A 26,060-nucleotide genomic window follows, 5' to 3' on the forward strand; every position below is an offset into this window, starting at 1 on the left:
GGAGGAGGAGGAGGAGGAGGAGGAGGAGGAGGAGTCAGCTCCTTGGACTTTGAGACCTTCATGGGCATGTAAAGATTACAGAGTAATAGCCTTTCTCAAGCAACTATAACCAAAACCAAGAAATGGCTAAAACACAAAGCTAAAAGTTGACCAAACTATGACTTGAAGCCAGTGTTCCTTTAAGCTATAAACTCAGACATCCCAAGCATGCTAAGATTTTGCTTTTAGAAAGTTATATGGCATGTGAACCTTAAATACTGGATAAGTTTGTTTCTTGGTGGGAGGGGTAGATATAACATACAGAGGTGCCTCCTTTCCCCTGGCTTCCCGGTGATTTGTTCTCTTATACAAGCTCTTACCTGCTCATCCTTTTTAGTGAGGGCTTCCTACTTAAAAACCAAGCCATCTCTTAGTTATATTAGTTTCCAGTTACTAACTGAACTTATGTGAGCACCCCTCCCCAGTGAAGGTCTGCACATTTGAGCAATCATTTTACATTTCTTCAAAACCAATTTTAGCTGTGTCTCTTGCTTCTCAGTTTTCCACGTTCTTTCAAAAGTCTTACAGCATTCTCTCTTACTCCTTGTAGAAAGGTCTTTCATCTGCCTAAATCATATTCTTCAGTAAGACAGGAACTTTTTAAAGCCAGATCCCAGTAAGCGACCAGTTGTCTGTGTCCGTACAGGTCACTTGCTGCGGTTTCGGTCATCCCGACCCTCCTTGCCAGTACAGCCCAGCTTTCCTAAGTAATTCAATCTAACCCCATAATTTCTTTCATAAAAGTACTTCCTCATAAATGAAGATACAACACAGTTTGAGGGAAATAATTAAGCACAGGTATGATTTTAAAAATATCAGAGTGGTAAGAAGGGAGGGCTAGGAGAGCTGGGTCTTACTGCTTAATTAGTCTACATTTTCAGAAATCCATTTAAATTTTTTTGTTTGGTTTTGGTTTTTGGTTTTTTGAGACAGGGTTTCTCTGTGTAGCCCTGGCTGTTCTGAACTCACTTTGTAGACCAGGCTGTCCTCGAACTCAGAAATCCGCCTGCCTCTGCCTCCCAAGTGCTGGGATTAAAGGCGTGTGCCACCGCCGCCCAGTTTTGAATCTTTGTAACAGGTAAAAATAGCAAGCATCCACTATTCCGTATACTGACCCAGGATTTCATTTAAAAGTAGTTCCTTTTAAGTGTGCATTCCAAAACCTGCTAAGGTGAAAAAAAAAAAAAAATTAAACTACATGCCGAGCTAGTGATGCCTCATTTTAAACTCGAGAGAGCTACTGTGGGGTGGGGGTGGGGACAACATTTGTAGCACACTTTAATTCTTTGTTCTTTATTTAAGGGGGCACAGAGATTCAACACTAAGTAGAGATTAGCTTATTATTGCAAGTTGTTTGTTCATGCTTACAGATTACATATGAAGGGCTAGACTTGGCCCTTTCTGCCTAAAGCAGTGGTTCTCAACCCTTTCACAGAGGTCGCCTAAACTAGCAGAGAACACCGATATTTATTACATCACGATTCATAACAGTAGCAAAATTACAGTTATGAAGTAGCAGTGAAAATAATTAATGGTTGGGGGTCACCACAACCTGAGGAACTTTATTTAAGGGTCATAGCATTAGGAAGGTTGGGATCACTAGACTAGAGGGAACCAGGGACACAGCACTAAACGGGCAGTGCAGGGCAGTAAGTTCCACTAGGAATGACTAGTTAGAATTAGTTAGAATGATTAGTCTATTGAGGGCTCGTTATTTGCAACGGAAGTGTTTGAAACTCTGTATGCAAACTGCCTAGAAATCATGTCTGCACAGCACAGATGGGTTTTCTGTTTGTGAAACACAGATGGTAACTCAGCATCCCTTCTCTGCATTTCCTTTCTCCTTGAGCAGTCTGTCCTGGCGAGTCTATCTGTACGAGAACACAGAACACTGCATCAGTCATCCTTTATTAGTAGTACTTTTGTTTATTTTTTTTACACTCCAGTCATTACCCCCCTCCCAGTCCACCCTCCCACAGTCCCTCATCCCATTCCCCCTCTTCCCTGTCTCCAAGAGGATGTCCCCACTCCCAAACCTCTACTAGGCCTCCCGACTCCCTGGGGCCTCAAGTCTCTCAAGGGTTCGACTTGTCTTCTCACACTGAGGCCAGACCAGACAGTCCTCTGTTGTATATGTATCAGGGGCCTCTGACCAGCTGGTGTATGCTGTATCTCAGTGTCTGAGAGATCTCAGGGCTTTGGGTTAGTTGAGACTGCTGGTCTTCCTATGGGTTAACCCTCCTCCTTAGCTTCTCCCAGCCCTTCTCCAATTCAACCACAGGGGTCCCCAACTTCAGTCCATTGATTGGGTGTAAGTATCTTTATCTGTCTCAGTCAACAGCTTGTTGGGCCTCTCAGAGGACAGCCATACTAGGCTCCTGTCTGTAAGCACGCCATAGCATCAATAATAGTGTCAGGCCTTGGGGCCTCCCCTTGAGCTGGATTCCAGTTTGGGCCAATCACTGGGCTGCCTTTCCCTCAGTCTTCTCTCCATTTTTATCTCTGCAGTTCTCATAGACAGGGACAATTCTGGGTCAGAGTTTTTGACTCCATCTCTCCACTTGTCTTTCCACTAGAGACAGACTCTACAAGTTCTCTCTCTACTGTTGGTCATTTCATCTAAGGTCCCTCCCTTTGAGTCCTGAGAGTCTCTCACCTCCCGGGTCTCTGTTACTTTCTAGAGGGTCCCCCCATCTCCCAGTCCTCTCCCCAGGTTGCATATTCGCATTCATTCTTCTGGCCCTCAGGGCTTCTCTCCTGTCCCCCACCCCCAATACCTGATCATATTCCCCGTTTTCCCCTCCCACTCCCCTCTCCCATCCTGATCCTTCCCTCCCCTTGCCTCCGATGATTGCTTTGTTCTCCCTCCCAAGTGGGATTGAAGCATCCTCACTTTAGCTTGTGAACCTTCTTGAGTTCTCTGGATTGTATCCTGGGTATTCTGTACTTTTTTGGCTAATATCCACTTATTAGTGAATACATATCATGCATGTCCTTTTGGGTCTGAGTTACCTCACTCAGGATGATATTTTCTAGTTCCATCCATTTGCCTGCAAAACTCATGATGTCCTCATTCTTAATAGATGAATGATATCCCATTGTGTAAATGAACCATAATTTCTGTATCTGTTCTTCCATTGTGGGACATCTGGGTTGTTTCCAGCTTCTGGCTATATCACAGATAAGGCTGATGTGAACACAAGAGCACGTGCTTCTGCAGTATGGTGGGACATCTTTTAGGTTTATGCCCAAGAGTGGTATAGCTGAATCTTCAGGTAGATTATTTCCAATTTTCTGAGGAATCTCCTGACTGATTTCCAGTGCAGTTGTACTAGTTTGCAATCCCTCCAGCGATAGAGGAGTGTTCCTCTTTCTCCACATCCTTGTCTACATGTTCTATCACCTGAGTTTTTGATCTTTGCCATTCTGATTGGTATAAGGTGGAATCTCAGGGTTGTTATGATTTGCATTTCCCTAATCAATAAGGACTTTGGACATGTCTTTAAGTGCTTCTCAACAATTCAAGATTCCTCTATTATGAATTCTCTGTTTACCTCTATACACCATTTTTTTGATTGGGTTGTTTGGGGTTTTTTGTTTTGCTTTGTTTTGTTTTGATTTTTTTCTTTGAGGTTAGCTTCTTGAGTTCTTTATATATTTTGAATATTAGCACTCTAGTGGATGGGGGTTAGTGAAGTTTTTTTTTTTGTTTTTGTTTTTTTCCCAATCTGTAGGTTTGCTTATTTGTCCTATTTGACTATGTCCTATGCCTTAAAAAATCTTTTCAGTTTCTTGAGATCCCATTTATCAATTATTGATCTTAGAGCATGAGCCATTGGAGGAAATTCCAATGTGCCAATGAGTTTAAGGCCCTTTCCCACTTTCTTTTCTACTAGATTCAATGTATCTATCTGGTTTTATGTTGAGGTCCTTGATCCACTTGGACTTGAACTTTGTGCAAGGTGACAAGTATGGATCTATTTTCATTTTTCTACACTCTGACTTCCAGTTAGACCAGCACCAGTTATTGAAGATGCTTTCTTTTTCCCATTTTACACTTTTAGCTTCTTTGTCAAAGATCAAGTATCCATAGTGTGTGGTTTTATCTCTAGGTCTTCAATTCTATTCTATTGATCAACCTGTCTGTCTCTGTACCAATACCATTCGGTTTTATCACCATTGCTTTGTAGTATAGCTTGAGCTCAAGGATGGTGATTCCTCAATTGTAAAGAATTGTTTTCCCTATCCTGTTTTTTGTTTGTTTGTTTTTCCATATAAAATTGAGACTTGCTCTTTCTGTGTCTTAGAGGAATTCTGTTGGAATTTTGATGAGCATTGCATTGAATCTGTGACTTGCTTTTGGTAGGATGACCATTTTTACTATGTTAATCCTACCAATCCATGAGCATGGGAGATCTCTACATTTCTGAGGTCTTTGTCTAAAGGCCTCCCATGAGATAGATCTGCCTCAGTCATCCTTTAAGTAACCACACTAGCATGCTACCATGTGGATGTGCAATCATTTTACCAGCCCTTTGAGGCTGAGACTTTAGGGATTTCTAGCATTTAGTGTTACAAGCCCATCCTGGATACTGGGAGTACATTTCTGAAAGTACAATATTTTCATCAAAGAGAAGATGCTCTTAAATTATAGAAGACTTCTATTGGTGCATTTTTAATAATTGTGCAAACATTCATTTCCATGTGAAGAGCTATGCACATAGCTTTTTTTTATATGATGGGGGTCATGTATAACCAGAAGGGCTAAGTGTTGATTTTCAGTGGGAGGAGGATTTGAAGAGCTGTGCCCATAGGCAAGAAGAGCAGAAAGGCCTATCACTGTGTTCCCCTTGGGATATCCTGTGGCTCTAAAACCTCCCAAACCTGTGCTCCTCTAGGCTCTGGTGCCTGCTTCAGCTCCCTCTTGTTAGGAATGGCACAGCCTGTCCATCTCAGTATCTGACCAAATGAACCCAGGTGTCCCCAGCCAGTGGCCACTCAAATAGTCCTCTTCTCTGAATGCCTCCTGTTCTCCACACAGACTACTTCACAGCTTTCTCTGTGACCAGCTAGTCACACCTCCAAACCTCCGGTTCTCTGCACCTCCCCCAAATCCTTTTAAATACCTTCTTCTCTGTGTTTTCAATCCTTCAGCAAGTATTAGTGGCCCTTTCCTTTCATTTACAAGATAAAAATCTAAACTCCTTAGTTAATTCTCACGGCCTTCCCCTGAAAAGCCTCCTTCCTTATTAGAGAAGAGACTATTCCAGCCTGATGACATTCCAGGCTAATTACAGAAGGTGTTTCCTGGGTCCCTTATCTCTACACCTTTGTGTATCTTCTGACCAGGAGGCCCATACCTTTCAATCATTCCTTCTAACTGTGTTTATTCTTCCAACTTGAGCAAGCCCAGCAGGTAGCTGAGCCGCCCTCACACCACCAGGGGTTGTGATGGTTCGGCAGATATGTCTTGTCTGTATGTGGCTCTGAGCCATGGGGCATGGTCTTGTGTTATGTATTAATTCTTGCCACAACTATGGTGCTCTGCAAATCATGACATTTGTTTTAACCATAAACTTGGAAGCAACATGAAATCATGTATACCAACTAGTTAATTCCCTGATAAGTGCAGTTTTGGGGATTTGGTGCCATAAAGGAACCTCATTTGGCTACTGAAGGGTCAAGCTCAGGTTTCTTCAAAGCCACGCGCTTCTCTTTCCTTTTTTCACAGTTTTATATAAGAAATATTTGTTTTAGTGACCAAGAATAACACCCCCCCACACACACACACACAGCACACACTGTACACACACACAGAGACACACACATACACTTGCACATGCTCACACTTCATTGCATCCAGTTATCCCCGGGAGTGTAAAATCTTGGCATTGTTAAGTACTTTGGTAGGTAAAGTATTACCCTATGTAGTATTGAACTGATGATCTATTAACAAGAGCCACGGGCCAGCCTTCTCTGCTAGACTCAGTTCTCAGTTAATCAGCCACTTGATCATGGACAGTGCTTAGAGTCCGTCAGGTTCTGTGAGGATAACTTGTTCACTGCAGCAGACATCACTATCTGTTCTTTGTATAAAAAGATGGTGCTGAGGCTGGAGCTGAACATTGTAGCATGGAGGCTTCAGACGGCCTAGACCTGGTAGGGATCTTCCTTTCAGTCCCTAGCAGCCATTATATAGACCTCTCTCTTCTCTCCCTTCTGTATAGACAATGATCCTGCCACTGAGTCACCTTATACACGGCCCAACAGAACAGCTGATGTTTACCTCATTACTATCAATAAAGTGGCTTAGAGTTGGTATGTGGGACAGTGTACTCTCTGGCTTTCCAGCCAGCCATATCTTTCTCTCACATGGAGTCAGTGGCCATGAGTTTCACCCTGTGCTCCAGCACAGACTCAGCTGGGAGTCCTTCCAGATGTTCTCCTTTTGCGCTCAGCTCAACTGTCACTTTATTATTTGGGGCATTTTCCTAGTTCCCTGTGCAAAGTACTCCTGCTCCTGTATTTCTGTCTAAGAGGGTGAGCCAGCACCATCTGTTTTTGACTCTTATATTACTATACCATGAGCCCAGAAACACGAAAGACAATCTAAATAAGTAAAAGAGCCATAGTACAGATTGCAATCTAATAGTGCCAAGCAAAAATCTGTCTATGTTGTCTGTAGAAGTTTTTGGCATTTGTTTCTGGACTATTATGTTATTAACAAGTAACAAAGATATATAGCTTCCCGTCATAGTACTGAGTCTAGAATGTTCAAAATTAGAGAACCCAGTAAAAGCCTTTAGCAGATTACAGTATATTGACACTATTAACATGGTTGATAAGTATATTAAATAATGTATGCTATTATATAACAGCTTTATGAGCTCTGTCAGACTAGAAGTTCCATTATTACCAACAAATTTTTATAATCTAGCTTCTGTGACAGATTTCCCACTTCTTAAGAAGTTTCCTCAATTCTTCAGAAGTATAATTGCTTCTGACTCCAGATGATTGTGTGCGAAAGAAATCTGTTTTCCTGTGAAAAAAAGAAGTTTGTTCTCAGAGAAAGATTTTGCTGCTACATAAATACTCTTTCAAATGCTCCTGAGCAGAAGTCTGCTCCAGCCTCCAATGAAGGGGATAGCCTGTTTCCAGGATGCTGGTCTGTCCAAATGTCCCAACAGCCCTGACTAAAGTTGCTCTGTGCCTTGATGGCTTAAAAACTGCAGATACACACACTCAAAGCAACTGTAGATGCTCATTTACAATCTCTCCCACATACACACACTCACAGCAACTGTAGATGCTCATTTACAATCTCTCCCATGTGGAACAGTCATGAAGAAAGAACAATGACACCATCTCTGAGCAAGATTGTGTCTAGAAAAACAGAACTGTAAAATACTGCCAACTGAGGAAAACGTTTCAATCTATAAAGTATATAAGCTTTGTAAACTTGGCACTTGGCAATGCTCAAATGACACCTATTTCTCTTCAGTGACTTTTAAATTTGGAAATGTCATTCAAGTCATAGTGGAGAGAAATGTGTAGTTGAGAGAAATGGCACTCCCCTTACACAGTGTCTCTTGGAGGGAGGTGTGAATTTGTGTTTTCAGTAGATGTGAGTAAGCTAGCTGACAGATTGTACAGTACTGAAATGGAGATGGGAGGGCTTATGCTGGCTGGGTCTCTATTCTCACCATACACCTGCCCTCTCTGCAGCATGCTATGCCCTTCTGGAGGGTCTCCAGTCACTCGGACCTCATGGCGCTGCATCATGCCTTGGAATTAGAGTACCTGTAACAGCTTCCTGCCAACTTGACACTGCACAACTGCCCCGTGGCCAGAGATAACCCAGCAGGCTTTGTCTTCGTGTGTCAGTGCTGGACTTGGGGATATGCCAGTTTCAGCATCTGGATGCATAGCTGCTGCGGGCTTACTGCTCCCCGCGGGGTTAATGGAGGACCATGTGTATGCTGCAGAACAGCTGTTGACTCTAGAACTGTGAATCCAGTGAAAGGAAGCCATGAGAAGGTTCTCGCACAGTGTGGTGTGTCTTGGCTACATTAACTACATGGTTCAAACCTGTGAAGAAAAGACCTACAGACACTTTGGTTTTTGGCAAATGTGATAACAAATAGCATCTGTGATCCAACAAACTTGATCCCACAACAAAGACGACTCACATGTGTCGCCTGGACAACCATGGAGCTATTTTATTTTCTCAAAGGTTTACTTTTTGGTGTCTCCCACCCAGGGCAATCTGTACTTCACTACTTATTTATGAAAAAGACTTTGGAAAAACAGATTTGCTGAGGTATAATTCATATACCATATGATTCACCAAGACAGACTTCTTGGCTTCAAATAGTTGAAGGGACAATAGCATAAGAAATAATCAATAAAGGGCCTTGGCCTGACAGTACAGCAAGTACTTTGAATTTTAGCACATTGCAAAGTAGTTTAAAGTATGTCTAATTTAAATGTGTAAAATGTACATCACTGAGACAATCGTGTACAGAAGGAATTTTTGGTGTAAATTTGTAATAATGGATGATTCTTACACATTCTGTTTAGGGAATGCTATTATGAGGTAGAAATGCTTTCCTAGGAAGCTTGGGCACAAACTCCTGCAGTGCCTTATCTAAGGATTGGGTATAAATATTGTAGATAATGGATCTTTTTGATAATGTTATCTAAGACCAAAAGCATGAATGTCAAGTGTCAACAAGGATTTTATTTTCTTAGTCTTTTATCCCATTCATTTTTCTAATTTGTGTACGTGAGTGTGTGTGTGTGTGTGTGTGTGTGTGTGTGTGTGTGTGTGTTGGTTAGTTAGAAGGGACTTGATAAAAATAACAGTGGCTCACAACTGAAAAGTTTTGAAGTCTTCCCGACCACCTCCCCGACTTTCTCATTTCAACACTAATGTATTATATGTAACTACTTGGAAAAGAATGACTATTCAAACACTTCATCCCACAGAAAGACTATAGATGATAGATATATTTTATTAATAAAATTAACTGGAGCCTAGCAGAGTCTCCATGCACTCAGAATGATGACTGTGTCTGGGATTCTTGTTTATATCAACGAGGACTTTACTACATACCTGGGTCAGCTGCACTTCCCATCCCACCTCATACGCTTTCCTTCCCACCCAGACAAGGTTCAGTGCCCTATGGTGAGTTGGCCATCATCAGAAACACTAATGTTGCTCTCTTCATATGACAAGACAGACATAAACCTGGAGGGGGATGGGGGAAATGCAAAAATGATCATGTTTGTCATGTTATAAAAAAGATTCTTCCAAAATGATGAATTTGTATACGGACAGGAGTCTTTCTCATTGTGGTCTTTGTGTTGCCATGAAATTCCCCTTTGGATCAATTTTAGTTTATATTATTAATAAGTTATTAATAATATTATTTAATATTGGGGGCAGCAGGTTTGACCCAGAGTAGCAGAAAAACCACCCTACTTTTTTCTATTCTAAAAGTCCATGTTGCTGCTAAAATTAGTCATTGTAAATTCTCCAAACTGTTAAAAACAAATACTCTATTGTTTCTCCCCTGATGCAGACAGAAATGGCCAGTGTTGAAACCTCTTCATTTGACGCTGTTGTACTCTGCAGACTGAAAAGACAGCCTTGACCTTGGCCTTACTGTAAACAGGTGTGCTGTGTCCACGATTGTGTACAGAACTTATTTTCTTTATTAATTTTGTGTTTAAATTAATAAACTTGATTTGTGCAGTACTGTATGCTCCTTGGATGTCAGTATCATCTTTCTGGTTTTGGTTATGTGGAGGAGCTGAATCTTGTTTGCATTAGAACTCTGCAGCCAGAGAAAGTCATTTGGACAACCCAGTGATGGCTTTATCAGTCCTTTAGGAGCTGAATGGCAGGGCAGCAGCTGTTTCTTTGATCATCATAAGGACTGGAGAATGGAAAAGCTCTTTATTTCCCCAGACTACATCAACTGGATCCTCACTCAAATTTATCTATGATAGAACAGAATTAGGCATAAATTATCTGGGATTGCAGACCATAGCTCTACCCACTTAAGTACCCAAGAGACAGCAATATGAGGCAGTTTCATCCAAAAGGAACATTCACAACATATATCTCAGTGATTTGCCAGATTAATCACTGACAGAGGACTATAAAACCCTACAACTTACTTTCTCTTGAGACTTTAACGCGAGGAATACAGCATTCCTATATATAAATACATGACAGCCGAGTACACAGTTGTCTGTCTGGCCTGTTCATCAGTCCTGTGATGTCGATTTCTTTCACAGGCACTTACTACACCAATTCATTTGAATAACTAGGTGTCCAGTCTGAAAGTGGTGAGGGTTGAAAGGGAACTATTTGACAGGGTAGAGGTGGGAAGGGATGGGATCATCAGGTCTTAGGTGAAAAAAGTATAAAACACAGACAGGGTGGGGACTGTATACTCAGAAGATGAATTCTCTGTCACTTCTAACATAGCACCCTCAAGACCAACCATTTTAAGGACTCCCCTCTGACCATTAATAGAAGCTCCTATTTCTAGTATTCCAGAGCCTCCAAATACAGCTTGTCCTTGCCTCTTGGCATTATATTGCATTGCTATAATGAACAAGTCTTCAATATCCCTGGTCAGTACATAAACCAAGAATCCCACTTCATTTTTGCTCAGAACATTCTATCATTCTAGTCTAAGTCCACAGACACCAGAGCCAGCTCTTGCCGGTCGTCTTTGGCAAAGCTCTTTGCTTTAATGTCACAAAGCACTCGATCCTTCTCTTGAATGTCTTTCCCACCTACCTCTCTGCCTTTATGGGCAGTTCACATTCCATGCCGTAGACTTGCCATTTCATGTGGCACTGCCCTACCTTACCTAGGTACCATGGGGCAAGATGACCCTGATCCCATAAACTGACTTCAATGTAAAGTTGGTAGAAACTGTGTGAATTAGTGAGGGGGTGGATAGGATACACTCAGGTGAAAAAGGCTCCTTATGGAAATCAAATTTATGGGTCCTATTCTAAGTGAAAGAGGAGCAGGCAGAGATATCACTGGATCTGACTTATTCTTGCAGTGATAACCCTTGCTGCTAAGCAGACAATGGGTTGTAGTGAAGGAAGTAGAGAAAGGGGGTGAGGGTGATAGTTACTAGGCCGAAAGGAAGGCAAGGTCAGTGAGCAACGGTCCAGTTAGGATGAGGATGATGGAAAACTGGAATCTGGCTTTGTTGACATAGCAATAGTCAGACTGAGTAAGATGTTACATGGAGGGAAAGTGAGGCACAGTGGAATGTGGGTGTACATGAGGTAAAGTGGTTATTGTGTATGCCTTTGTGAGACAGGGCATTCTAGTTCACAACCTTGATTCTGTGACAGACCGCCTGCAATCCTAGTATAACAAAGCCACATTTAACTGTATTCTTGGTTGCCTAAAATGGGAATAACAATGAGCTATTTCATGGATTATAAGGAAAAACTAAGCTAATATTTTCAAAGTATTGGACCACTGCCTAGCAGATTTTCTAATGTCGCCCCCTATTATACACTGTTTGTATACACGGGATTGTTGAATTTTTTTTTCTGTCCACATGAAGAATCAGCTTCTCCAATAGAATACTACCATATATATGTGCAGTGCATTGTTGGGGCTCGCCCTAGAAAACAGGCTGAAAACAGACCCCAGCTCACAAGTCTTTGGGTGGTGGATGTCAGAAAACTCACTGACTTCCATGAAAGGTCTGTGAGCAGTGTTGATGGAGGCCAGCAGCAGGCTAGCACAGACTCCTGCAGACACAAAACACAGAGCTGGCCTATAAACCTAGGCATAACGGTGAGACTGACAGTAGGCTAGATTGGGAAGGAGGTACACTAGCTGATAAAGGGGACAAAGCTCCAGTCCTGGAAGTCAGAAGCCTAAAGGATTGATGAGTGCCCAAGGGAGAAAAATAATGATGGAAGTTCTTGCCTTTTTACTTCTTTTTAACCCCTAGTGTCTCGATCCTAGGTCAGTCTTTTGCTTTCAAAATTTTCTTTCAATCAGCCTTTACAAATGCAAGGTAAACAGACACAACACATTTCCCAATAACGTTTTACATTTGTTTTTCAAAACATTTGCATATGACATGGATGTTTCTCAATTCAAATGACTTTAAAGGAGACCATTTGCTTAACAGAACCTGGAGATGAGAGACCTTGCTAGTCCACTTCTGCAGAAGAAATTTCCCTGCAGACGTTGGAAGTTTCAGTTGCAACCGCCTAGTGCCGTCACCAGAGCCCATCTCCCTCTCCGTGCCTTCCTGAGTGCTTCTACTCCCCGCCATTCTATAAGATTATACGAACTGACAGGGTGACTTGTGGCAGATGAAATGAAAGGGTTTGTAATTTAGGAAACCTCTGGCCCCACTGACTGAAAGCAGGTTGTTTGTAAAAAGGAAATCCTGACCTCAGCTAACTGGCAAACCCTGTCAGAAGCAATAGAGGGAACAGGAGAAAGAACAGTACTGGGAGTTTTATTGTGAATGGAAGAAAAATGGATGCTCTGCCAAGAGAGCACTCCCCATGGAGGACTAAGACACCCCAGCCCCTGAATGGGATTACACGGTGGTGGGTATCTGCTACAAGACTATGGCATAGTTGCATCTGGGAGCGGACTGCTGGGGACCATGGCTAGATCAACCACCCTGAAGATGAACGCCCACTAGTTTGCAGAGATGGAAGACCTACCCTGAATTCATTACAGTTGACTCAAAGCACCAAGACTCCAGACAGACAGGCTGAAAATGGGATGTTGGATTAGTTACTTTTCTCATTACAGCTTAAGGAAGCTGTAATTATTTTGATGTATGGTTTGCAAATACAGGCAATCATAGGAGGGAGGCACAGTGGTAGGAGCAAGAGTGTGAAGCAGCTGGTAACATGGCAGTAGTCATAGTCAGGGAGCAGAGAGAGAGAGAGAGAGAGAGAGAGAGAGCGTGAGCTTGCTTCCTCCTTTTTTACTTAGTCAAGGACTTGACCTGTGAAAACCTAAATGCCCTGCCTAAACTTAGGACGGATCTTTCTGCCTCAGTTAACTCAGTCTAGAAATACCTGCACAGACACCCCAGAGGTTCATATCTGAGGTGATCTGAGGTGACACCTTGCTGTCCTGCCTTTCTCCACCTGGTCCTTCCTGGCACCTGGTTCTCCTGCCCACCCAACCCTGACCTCTCTGCATGGAGTGCTGCTCTCCAAAGGTGCTCTTTTAGCAACCTCTTGAGTGCTTTGACAAATATCTGATTGAGCCCTGCCCATTATGCTAATTTCTATCAATCTTGGGTGGCCTTGAGCTGCAACTGTTTTAACTGCTGCTGGGATGAGTTCTACTGACCATGAGTTCTATACCCCATCAACAGGCCCAGTGTGAAGGATCCTTTCTAGTTCTTTACCAGTCCTTTCCAGTCCACTGTACATGGTTTATGCTTCTGAAGCCCCAATGATCCAATTCAACTTCCCCACATGTCTGAAGGAGTTCTCAACTTCCTAATGTTTCGGCCCTTAGTACAGTTCATGTTGCAGTGACTCCCCCCAACTATAAAATTATTTTCGTTGCTACTTTATAACTGTAACTTTGCCACTGTTATGAATTATGTGAATATCAGTTTTTCAGTGGTCTTTGGGCAACCTCGTGAAAGGGTCATTCAACTCCCAAAGGGGTTGTGACCCACAGGTTGAGAACTGCTGCTCCAAGGGGTCCTATGCCCGTGGTGTCCTCAGAGGTTGCTGTCCATCATATGAATAACTGTGGTGATAGCTTATGGTAGGGATAGCAATGGGTTTCAAGGAGGTGGGTAAACGTTTCAAAGAGCTTTAATTTGTGATGGAAATCCTGAGAACACAGCAGTGAGTATATCTGGGAGGACAAAGTCCTAGAGAGGAGGTGCTTTGCTAATTGGCCTTCATGAAAGACAAAGAATAAAAATAAAAATGATGCCGGCTCAGCATGAGCCTCACTGGAAAGGCATCCTCTGCAGTCACTGCCCTGTCAGCTTCTCTAGGTTTTCACTACAGTGTGTCTGTCCATCTTTTACACGGTTTCCACAGTCGCATCACTGTCTCCTCCTTCTGCTCTCCCTGCTCCTAGCTGGCTGACTGTTCTCTTCCTCGGAGGAGCTTTGATCCCTGAGCCTTACATGGCCCTCACTATCCCCACTCTGACCCTCCGCCTGCATTGTAGCCAGAGAAAACTGTTTCAAGATAATAGTTGGTCTCCTGGATGAACTGCTTGACTGCCCCCCCCCCCAGCCCTGTGTGCCCCCATCCTTTTCTCTCCTAGCTTCTTAAGCAAGCTCTTGATCCTCTAAGAAGCTGGTTCAATCTCTGAAGTCCTGACTGTATGTGAAGGCCTCAGTCTTCGCATGTGCTCCCTGTGGAGAGGACTCTCTGATGTTCCCCAGCTTTCAGATTGCACCCTAAGTATTGTACCCTGCATGTGCCTTTCTGTCCAGCCCATCCAAGGCACAGCTTCACCCAAGACTTCTATTCCCTGTCACTCTCAAGAGCCCCTGTTAGATTCCTCTCTCACATCACTACATTTTGCCATGTTTAGACTGTTGGTTGCTCTAACACTGCCTTCCTCTTTTAGGAAGGCAAGAAACTCCAGAAAAGGAAAAACCATTGATTGCTAGCATTGAATTCCCAAGGGCCATGCTGGGCAGGCAAATAGCTTTTGTGTTTATGATAATAAAACTAAAGCATTTGTTGATAATGTAGGGCAGGTAAGCAAAGATATTGGGAATTGAGGGTGCAATATATGTGGGAGACATTTAAAGTATTTGTTGAAATAAAGCTTTGTGTGGAATGTGGAAAGATGGTGGAGGAGAAGATAGAAAAATCTTTAAAAAAAAAACTTGGTGAGATTTTTTTTCTTGCACTCGGGAGCTGGGGTTTTATCTGTTATGATGAAGCCACCAAAGAATTTTAATCTGGAGTTTGACAGTTGGATGCATATTCATTTGATTTATTAGGGGGAAGTGGACCGGAATAGGAGGTTGCCAAACCTGTGGGAGGTGGTAGTAATAATCGAAGCATGACATAAGGAGAGCTTGTCCAAGGGAAGCCCCAGGGATTGAGAGGTGGAAGGAAGCCACACAGCAGGTGTGCCAGAGGCAGAGCTGGTCAGGGGAGGGGCAGGCATCTTAGTCTCTCTTACCTTTTCATTACTGGAAAGGAGCTGGGTGGATGTAGCCACATTCAGAGTTGCATGTAATTAAGTCAGGTCCAATGGTTTGTGTGTGTGTGCCGTTGGGGTCTCTTTTTAAATTGTCTCATTGTTCACCAAATAGAGGGCTTTGCTGTCTGGAAGTAATTTTATATCTCATTGAATGTGTGTGCTGTGGTGAACTGTATGGGGGGTTGGTGAGAATTACGAAGCCAGGCTTCCCATATGGTTCCAGCAAGCAGGCTGGAACCCTTTATATAGAATTGAGGAAATGTCACTTTGCCATTTCAATTGGAGTGAAGAGGCTGGCAGAAAAAGATTAGAAAGACTGTAAACCCTGAACATGAAGACCTTTATTATCCAGCCCTAGTCACCACCGAAGGCGCAGCAGGGGTGACTCTGGTCTAGGCCCAACTTCAGCCATCTCCAGACTGGGCCTAGAACCACAGACAGCTGACAGCAATAGTTCTCTGGGAGTCTCAGGAACAGGGTGTTATGTGAACCAAGTGAGCCAAGAAGCCCCTCAGGAGAGGGCCCCTGTGAACCAGTTCCTAGTGTGCGTTTGCAAGCACTGAGCCTGCCTCACATGCAAAATGTGGAAGACGAGAAAAGAAACAGAGAGAAGAGAAAGTACAAGGAATATACAGAGGATTCCTTTAAACCGCCTTTAGCTCTGACACAAAGGAGGCCTGGGCAGGCACCACCAAGGCTCAGGGATCAAAGCTCCTCTGAGGAAGAGAAGAGCCAGCCAGCTAGGAGCAGGCAGAGCAGGAGCATGTGGCAGGCAGAGCAGGAAGCCTGCTCCCTCCTGGCCCCTTAGAAAGGCATCTGTCACCACCTCACTGTCCCACATCTCCCACTGTAGAAACCTCTTACTGAGAAATCACCACAGGCCTCATGGCCCAGCTCACCTAGTAGTTCAAAAACACCAAAGACTTTCCAGAATATGTCTTTCTTTCCAAAGTAGTTAAAAATGCAGGAAGGAGGGGGACATGTGGCTGGAGGGGGCTCACACCCTTGCTGGAACAGATTTGTTTTGAAAAACTTCTGCCCTCCGGCTTGAAAGCATTTCTTGGCTCAGTGGAATCAAGAGGTACCAGGACAGCCCCAGAACTGTTTCCAGCCCCTGACCTTGATATTTATTTGCAAAGCCTGACAGGAAATCGACACCAAGGATTCCATAAAAAACAAAGAAAAATGCAGGAATCAGAAAAAACAACAGACTGTTCTAAACAGCCTCCCTCACAAAGACAAACCTTGAAGATTTTCCTTCTACAGATGCCAGGAAAATAGTTCCCCTTGGCATTTTAACCATGAAACACGTTCTGAAGACCTACTATGTTCATGTTACTGGGCTGGGGCCAAAGTTCCTACTTACCCTTGAGTGGGATCACGTGATACTGAGGAAAAGTTATCAGAGAGAACCTTGGCTGTTTTGTGGTGTGTGGAAGAACAGAAGGGTGAGGGGCCAAGCTAAGGCTATTTTGGGAAAACTCTTTGGACAACATGCTATTTGATCTGCTTTTCAAAGAATAGGTGGGAGTTTCATGGAAGTGAAAGGGGAACACAGGGGTGAGAAGAGATCCCATCTAAATGCTGTCAGAACTTGACTTCAAATAACTCTGAAAGCGCAGCAGGCAGGCGAGGACCTCGATAGCTGCTTTCTGCACTTCCTATGTAAGAATCTGACAGCTTAGGAAAATGTGTGCTCTGCACACACATGCCCAGACAAACCGTAACCAAGGTTGGGAACTCGGGTGCCAACAAGCAGGAAGTAGACGATATTCAGTCTCATGACACATAATGGCACTTCAGTGAACACCTGGGCATAAATAGAACTGTGACCTGCCCCCCTCCCAAGGTCACAGTTGCTTGCTTAGCGATGATACAACAATGTTAGTGTGTGTGAGTCACAGTGCTCTCAACATACAGTGATCTTAGTTTGTGTGAGTCACAGTGCTCTCAACATAATGAAAGCTGCCCAGCACTGCACTCTCAGAGCATTACCTACAGGTATCTGGTAGTAACTGTGGATGAGCCCACAGTGTGAGAGGTGTAGATTCTATGAACATAGAACACTCTTATTGTTATTAATTCCCTCATTCTATAGTATAAGGAAAAAAAATGTAAGAACAAGCATGTGGTGCTAATGAGCAAAGACATCCTAAGAGCTCGGGAAACAGCAGAGTGGTGTAGCACTGTGAAGAGAGGCCAGGGAAAGACGGTAGCTGCTGTTCAACTGTTCCCATGTGGGGACACTGACTCAAGGGAGAGGTTCGACAGTGCCCAGGAGCCATATATTACACTAGAATTCATTGTGTCTTCATTCTAGGAATCTTAAACCTTATCTATTGCAGATCAAAATCCAAAACAACAATAACAAAAAATGCAGGTCATGGACTGGCTGGGTAATTTAGCAGATAAATACACTTACTCTGCCTTGTTCCTCAAGCCAGGTGACCCAAGTTCAACCCCAGAATCCACATAAAGGTGGAAAGAGAATCAAGTCCACAAACCCTTGGCATCACATATACAATCAATTAATCAGAAATTATGGGCCAATTAATAAAACATTCAGGTAATGAAAAATATGTCAGTCTAGAATGTCTAGAAAAATTTCATGTAGAAACTGTTACATAAAGGTCAGATTTATTTACAAACGGTTCTCATGTAAGCCAGGGCAACAAATGGTCTATGCTGGAATTTCAGGCCTATGCCACCTCACAGAGTTTATTGGGAGAAAACCAAGTCTTCCTGAATGCTAGGCAAATGCTCTACTCACTGAGCTGTATTTCCATACCCTAAGCTGGTCTCTTGGAAGTGTACTGGCAGAACTGAGAGCTTCAGGTAAGATGGTGAGGGTCAAGAAAGTTCAAATGAGAGAATTACTCATACCTTAGAAAGTCATCTACCTCACTAGTGCCAAACTTGGCTACTATCAAAATGAAATTGAAAATGTCCTCCATGTTGATGGCTTTAAATGTCCATTTCTACATTCTACAGCATGGATATACCTTGAAACACAATGCTGTTAAATAAGTTGAACACTTGAAATATTATGATTCTCCTGATAGGAAGTCCTTACAATTGGCCATTTTCCAGAAACATAAACTTAAGATTGTTAGAATGCCTTTGTAATTTACGTAAGACCTGTCTGGAGCATCAATTACATAGGTTTTCCTCTTTGTCTGCCTTGTCCTCATCCTTTCCTTTGGAGGTTGTTAATAAAATCTTTGGTTAGATTTGTGTTCTCTGCTTCCTTCTGATGAGCACATAGCAGCATAATGAATCCTTACCCACACTCGTGACTACTGGAAACCACTAAGAATTCAAACCATTGGGTTCATGCATTTCATAGGCAATAGCCTCATCATGCCACTGAAATCATCTGGGCTTCCATGTGTTAAGGCTGCCAGGAAGCTTCACATTCCCACAGGATACTGCATATGACCATCTTTATGTGTGCATATGTGTGTTATCATATGTAGGCATATATTGCTAACAGTATCAGCTTACATGATGCTTAACTTCCTATTTCTTGGCTTTTAAACTTTTTGTTGCCATAGATCTTTCTGTTTTACTTCATAGACTACTTTTTAACTTCTAACAGCTTCCTAGTGCTATCTTATACCTAAACAGAATAACATATTGGTATAAAATATTTCTAATATTCCCTATTATATATTATGTCATTGCAAGCACACACACACATACACACAAATGAAGGGGAGCAAAGCTAACACATATTAATCATTTACATAGCAATTAAATTTTGCCAAAATGTTTTGTGAGATTTTTTTACTAAGCCAGGTACAGTTTTATATATATATATATATATATATATATATATATATATATATATATATATGCAACTGCAGCACTCTGAGAAGCTGAGTCAGGAGAATCACAAGTTTAAGGATAGCCTAAGCTACACAGTCAGACTCTGTCTGTCTCACAAACACACACACACACACACACACACACACACACACATACACAAAGATTTTTATCCCATGAAAAAATGTGGTAGAATCCAGAAGACTTCTTTTATTTTTTAATTTTCTTTTTTTATTAGATATTTTCTTTATTTACATTTTAAATGTTATCCCCTTTCATGGTTTCCCCTCCAAAAATCCCCTATCCCCTCCCCACCTCCCCCTGCTCCCCAACTCACCCATTCCCGCTTCCTGGCCCTGGCATTCCCCTATACTGGGGCATAGAACCTTCACAGGACCAAGGGCCTCTCCTCCCATTGATGGCCGACTAGGCCATCCTCTGATACATATGCAGCTAGAGCCATAAGTCCCACACCATGTGTTTTCTTTGATTGGTGGTTTAGTCCCATGGAGCTCTGGGGGTACTGATTAGTTCATATTGTTGTTCCTCCTATGAGACTGCAAACCCCTTCAGCTCCTTGGATAGTTTCTCTAGCTTCTTCATTGGGGACCCTGTGCTTTGTCCAATGGATGGCTGTGAGCATCCACTTCTGTATTTGTCAGCCACTGGCAGAGCCTCTCAGGAGACAGCTTTATCAGGCTCCTGTCAGCAAGGTCTTGTTGGCATCTACAATGGTGTCTGAGTTTGGTGGTTGTTTATGGGATAGATCCCCAGGTGGGGCAGTTTCAGGATGGTCATTTCTTCAGTCTCTGCTCCAAATTTTGTCTCTAACTCCCACCTAAGGGGGGTATTTTGTTCCCCCTTCTAAGAAGGACTGAAGTATCTACACTTTGGTCTTCCTTCTTCTTGACTTTCATGTGTTTTGCAAATTGTATCTTGAGTATTCTGAGCTTCTGGGCTAATATCCAGTTATCAGTGAGTGCATATCATGTGTGTTCTTTTGTGATTGAGTTACCTCACTTAGGATGATATCCTCCAGATCCATCCATTTGTCTAAGAATTTCATAAATTCATTGTTTTTAATAGCTGCACAGTACTCCATTGTATAAATGTACTACATTTTCTGTATCCATTTCTCTGTTGAGGGACATCTGGGTTCTTTCCAGCTTCTGGCTATTATAAATAAGGCTGCTATGAATATAGTGTAGCATGTGTCCTTATTACAAGTTGGAGCACCTTCTGGGTATACAGAACACCAGTGGCTTGTGCTGTAAGATCAAGACTTGACAAATGAGACCTCATAAAATTGCAAAGCTTCTATAAGGCAAAGGACACTGTCAATAAGACAAAAAGATAACCAACAGATTGGAAAAATCTTTACAAATCCTAAATCTGATAGCGGGCTAATATCCAATATATACAAAACTCTCAAGAAGTTAGACTCCTGAAAACCCTATTAAAAAATGGGGTAAAGTGCTAAACAAAGAATTCTCAATTGAGGAATACTGAATGGCTGAGAAGCACCTAAAAAAATGTTCACCATCCTTAATCATCAGGGAAATGCAAATCAAACAACCCTGAGATTCCACCTCACACCAGTCAGAATGGCTAAGATCAAAAATGCAGGTGACAGCAGATGCTGGCAAGGATGTGGAGAAATAGGAACACTCCTCCATTCTTGGTGGGATTGCAAGCTGGTACAACCACTCTGGAAATCAGTTTGGAGGTTGCTACATCCACTCCAGTAGTGACAAGTGAGACAAACCCCAAAAACCTGAGCGCTGTCCTGAGGCAAAAAGTTCATGGAAACTTAGTCTCTTGGAACCATGGCATCCTGTATAACGAACGCTCCAAAGTTCTTGCTTTAGTTGGTAAATGGATCTGTCTGCTTTCCCTTAATATTGCTTTATTATAAGTACTTCTAAAGATTGAACTTTTGACATTAGCTAAGTTAGATTCTATGCAGTCCTTGAGCCAACCCTGGGCATGGCTAGCTAAGTCACTGCCCTACACAGGAATTTACCATTCTCTAGGAAGAAGGAAGTTTGTGATCTAAGGAGGAACCAGAGTAGATACTTAGAACTATAGATGACTGAGTTACACCCATATACAAGTATTTATAATGGCCTAGAGGGAAGGTGGACTATACAATAGACTAGAATAGGAACTATGGCAAGGGCATGAAGCCCTTGCCCCTGGCTCCTAATATTAAGTGGACCTTAGGTGGAGCTGTTTTTGATCCCAGTTGTTTACATTGAATTCTATCCCAGTTGGTTCCTGCCAGTCCTTCCATGTTTGTGTAACTTCCTCTGTTTTGTGTAACTTCCCTATTTTCTTCTGTATAAAAGTTTGATGCTCGATTTGACAAATTATATTCAGATCCACACTCCTTTGTGTCGCATCTGTTTGTCACCCCACTTCCGCAGACTCTGCCCACCTGTAACCGAACCCGAGTTTTGCCCGTGGATCGAGGACCCAAGTGAGGTCGGTCTGCAGCAGGAGGTTCCTCAGAAAATTGAACACAGGACGACCGGAAGTTCTGGAAGAGTTCTTAGATTCCTTACTTCCACAGACTTGCAGGCCCAAGGCAGGGTCCAGAAATTGTAATACTGTAAAATGTTTAGTGTAGCTCTAATACTTGCCGCCTTTTTTGATACATTAATCTAAGTACAAGTTGAACATTGTATGTATAAAATGTAGTTTGAAACAACAAATATTTATTGGCCAAAATCAAACAAGTCCAAAGCAAATGGAATGATATACTATATTCATGAATTAGAACAGATAATATTATGCTCAATCTTCTTCACACTGGTGCTGATTCTATTTCACCCCATCAAAACAGAAAGCCTGAAGGGGACTGTGGAGATGGCTCAGTCAGTTAAAGTCCACACTGTGCAAGCATGAGGACCTGAGGTTGAGATCTCCAACATGCACAGATCAAGTTCAGTTATAGCGTACACCTGTTCTCTCACTGCTGGGAGGCAGAGGCAGGTGGACCCTGCAGATCACTGGCCAGTCAGTCTGCCCAGTCTCCTCAGCTCCAGATACAGAGAGAAACTTGGCTTAAAAGATAAGAGGAAAATGATTGACATTTGATCTCTGGCTTCCATGTGCATGTGCACAGATGTACACTGACACTTGACTACATGCAAGCACATGCCCATGCTCACATGAGCATGCACACATTCATACAACACACACACACACACACACAAACACACACACACACACATATACACACACCAAGCTGGTGCCTGAAAATAAACAAAGCTGGAATACTTATACAAATTGCTGTTAAAGTTGGTCCCAAAGCTCCTGCAATGAAAAGAGTGTGATATTGACAGTAGACTGAACAGGAAGGCCATCAGGAAAAGAGCAGAGGGAAGAGCTATCCATGCCCTGCCACTTGAGTAGCAGGAAGCAGGACTGTAGAAAATAGAGTTTTAAACAAATGCTGCTTTAGCTATATACCCATGTGAAAAGGTAATAATGTCAGCCCTGTGTCTCACCATGCATATGCGTACCACCCCTGGTTGTGAATCCAAATGTAAAATAATGCAATGCTAGGAAAACTGGACACAGAGAGTAAGTACGAACCACCTGGAAGATGATTAATTGGAGGATGCCCGCACAAAAGCATTCTGCTTATCACAACACTGAACTCAGAGTGAAAGGGCAATTGATAAAAGAACAGAGCACAGGAAGATGCAGAAATCAATGGAAAACAAATGAGAAAATGCAGAACTCCAACACTTTTACACATTTTATTAAATAAATTTAATGATATTTAATGTTTAAATAAAATATGTTCCTATTTTCTAACTATTGTCCTTGGCACAATTCAATTCAAATACCATGCTTTATATTCAGAGGTAATTCATTTCTTAATTCTGTATAATTTGTGTCCAAGAACTGTCCAAAGTCTGCAGACATTTTATTTCTGTGATCCCTGCGTTCTCTTCCAATTGACCTGTTCTGGGGATCACCAGCCTCCCGTGGAGCCAGACTTCCTTGAATTCATCTTTCCACTATGAATTCCACTGTGCTTCCATGGGCATTTGGTGAACGTCCATGCACTGGGCCCTTGACATGTGTACCACACCCTGGGGTGGGATCTAGCTCTGTGCCGTGAACAGTTGAGCTCGACTCCAAGGCAGAGAGAAAGAAAGCTCGTGTAGCTGCCTACCAACATCCTTTACTCTTCAAGCATCTCAGACTCTCAGGAAGGTGTACTGCGTATGACTAATAAAGAGCAATACTTTCTATGTTCACTTCAGAGCAGCAATATTCCAGTGTCTGTTGCTATAACAAATGCCTGAGATCAACCTTCCATCTTTGCAAATGATGTGGACTCACAATTTAGGAGGCGCCAGTCTTCCTTTTGCTAAAGATTCTGCCACAACACTTTAGGTCTTTAGCAAAAGGTGAACCAAGAAGCAAGCAACACGAAGGGCCCAGAGCCCCCTGCAATGCGTTTTGAATGTATACTCTCAATGACCTAAAACTTCACACTAGGTTCAACCTCTTAAAGGTTTTACCATCCCCCAAGAGGGCCACTCTGGGGACATAGTCCTTACCATATGGGGCTGTGCAGGGTAGTGATGATCCAAACTATAGTGAAGGCCACAGTGCAAGTGGTTCTAGCCATATCTAGGATTCAGTGCACAATGACAGGGCACAGGATGACTCCCATTTCTCTATGCAGGATATTTGACTATTTTTCCAGTGATAAAAGTAAGCACTTATGGTAGAATCTCTGCATAGTATACAAATATGAACAACTAAAGGAATACTCTCATGAATTTCACATCTGAGCGACCATCCTAAATACTTCACTGAATTATTAAAAACCAGTATCTGAATTTTTTTTACATATGCAAAATGAAATTCAAAATGTCTGAATTTTGTGAAGGAGAAGCTTGAGAGTCCATACCATGAATACCTACTGGATACTGTGCCAAAGGCCGCAGCTGTAAGAGTGTGACAATCACTGCTGATTGCCAGCTGGACAGGATCTAGAAGATCCTGTGTTATCGAGAAGATAAACATCTGAGCATGGCTTTAGGAATTTTCTAGACACTGTGTTAGCTGATGGGAAAACATCCACTCTAAATGTAGTTGGCACCACCCCGTGGGCTGGGGCCTGGGACTGAATGAAATAGGAGAAAGCAAGCAGAGCCCCAGAATCTATCTGCCTGGTTCCTGACTAAGGATGCAAGGTGACTAGTGGCTTCCCACTCCTGCTACCTTACCTGCCTTACCATGAGGGACAGTACCTTCAAACTATGCACCAGAGGAAATCTATCCTTCCCAAAGTTGCTTTTGTAAGTTACTAACACAAAGAGCCACACAAGATTGACACATGTGGTTCCTATATCTTTATGGGATGCAAACTCATTAACTCTAATAACTCAGAATTTAAAAAAATCATCCATCACTGTATATCTGTTTCCTAATCAAAGAGGTAGTGAAGGCTGTCACTTGACTCTGAATTAGGAAAATGGACTCCAAGCCCACCTGCTTTCCTGCTCCATTCCCCTGCCTGTACTAGCAGCTGGGCCAGTGGACACATGCTGAGAACAAGCTGCATGCCCTTCATGTGACTAGCTCATCCCATGCTCATGTCCTCTATCACTCTCATTTCCCAGGTTTTTTTTATACGTAAGAAAGCTAAGGCCAAAAGAGAACTGAGAACATGCATGCTTAAGATCACATGAGTTAGAAATAGTCTTGAGTTTGAAGTCATATTTCTTACCTTAGCCCCTAGTTCAATTGCCCAGCCATACTGAAGCACAACAACACAATATAGTGTTATTGTCAAGTTGAATGCCATTGATCTTTTCATCTAAAAAATTTACTTATATTTGAATTTTTCCATTTAAGTCTTTGGACCACTTTGAGTTACTTTTTATATATAGTATAAGAGGAAGGTACAACTTCATTCACACATGGGTGTACAAGTTCTCCTCGGTTTGTTTGTTTTTGTCTATTTAACAGAGACCTAGACATGTCTGGGAAGAGAGGGTCTCCATTTGAGAACATCTTTCCATGAGTTGGTGTGTAGGCGTGTCTGTGGGGCATGATTATTATTATTATTATTATTATTAAGGGGTAATTTGGGAGGTCTCAGACTACTGTGAGTGGTGTCAACCCTGGGCAGGTTGTCCTGGGCAATGTAAGAAAGCAGGCTAAGCAAGTCATGGAAGTAAGCTAGCAGTCAGAATTTCTCCGTGGCTTATACTTCAGTTCTGCCTTCAGGTTCCCATCTTGAGTTCCTGCCTTAGCTTCCCTCAGTGGATTATGACCTAAGATACTATTGTGGTTTGAATAGGTCTGGCCTCCCATGGTTCACATGTTTGACTGTGTGGCATCTAGGAAGTGGCACTATTACAAGGTATGGTCTTATTAGAATCAGTATGGCCTTGTTGGAGGAAGGATGTCACTCTGGGGATGGGCTTTGAGGTCTCATATGTGCTCAAGCTATGCCCAGTGACACAGTCTCCTTCTGCTGCCTGTGGACCAAGATAAAGAACTGTTGGCTTCTCCAGCACCATGTCCACCTGTACAATGTCATGTTTCCCACCATGATGATAATGGACTAAACCTCTGAAACTGTAATTAAATGTTTTCCTTTATAAGAGTTGCCTTGGTCATGATGTCTCTTCACAGCAGTAAAATCCAAACGAAGAAAGATATGTAAATCAAATAAATATTTTTCTCCCAAGCTATTTTAGATCGTGGTATTCAGTACTGCATTAGAGCAGCAGCTAATATACCCCGCTTCCTTCAGTGTTCTTAGAACCTGTGCTCTCTAATCAGGCGATCACATATGAGAGTTCATACCTGCATTTTCTGGTCTATCCCACTGGATCATAGGCTATCTCTATGCTATACAAAATAGCTATGTTGATGACTCTCACTTTGACGTAAGTTTTGAAACATCACTAACTTTGTTAGTCTCCTTGAGAGT

At 42.5% G+C, this 26,060-nt stretch overlaps 1 protein-coding gene across 8 annotated transcripts in view; it reads left to right on the forward strand.

Annotated features, from left to right (window-relative positions):
* The window catches only part of Eya1 (EYA transcriptional coactivator and phosphatase 1), a 149,071-nt gene extending 139,272 nt beyond the window's left edge, over positions 1 to 9,799 (forward strand). For 4 of the 8 annotated variants that reach the window (XM_021221951.1, XM_021221950.1, XM_021221952.2 and 1 more), the window contains one exon: positions 7,765 to 9,799. In XM_021221951.1, coding sequence (XP_021077610.1) covers positions 7,765 to 7,845 — 81 coding nt within the window. In that variant the 3' untranslated portion in view covers positions 7,846 to 9,799. The remainder of the gene's footprint in view (positions 1 to 7,764) is intronic. The other 4 variants (XM_021221949.2, XM_029533327.1, XM_029533326.1 and 1 more) reach the window with 1 other exon arrangement.
* Positions 9,800 to 26,060: the final 16,261 nt, after the last annotated feature.

Source organism: Mus pahari, chromosome 22 (genome assembly GCF_900095145.1).
Source record: "Mus pahari chromosome 22, PAHARI_EIJ_v1.1, whole genome shotgun sequence".
Taxonomy (NCBI): Eukaryota; Metazoa; Chordata; class Mammalia; order Rodentia; family Muridae; genus Mus; species Mus pahari.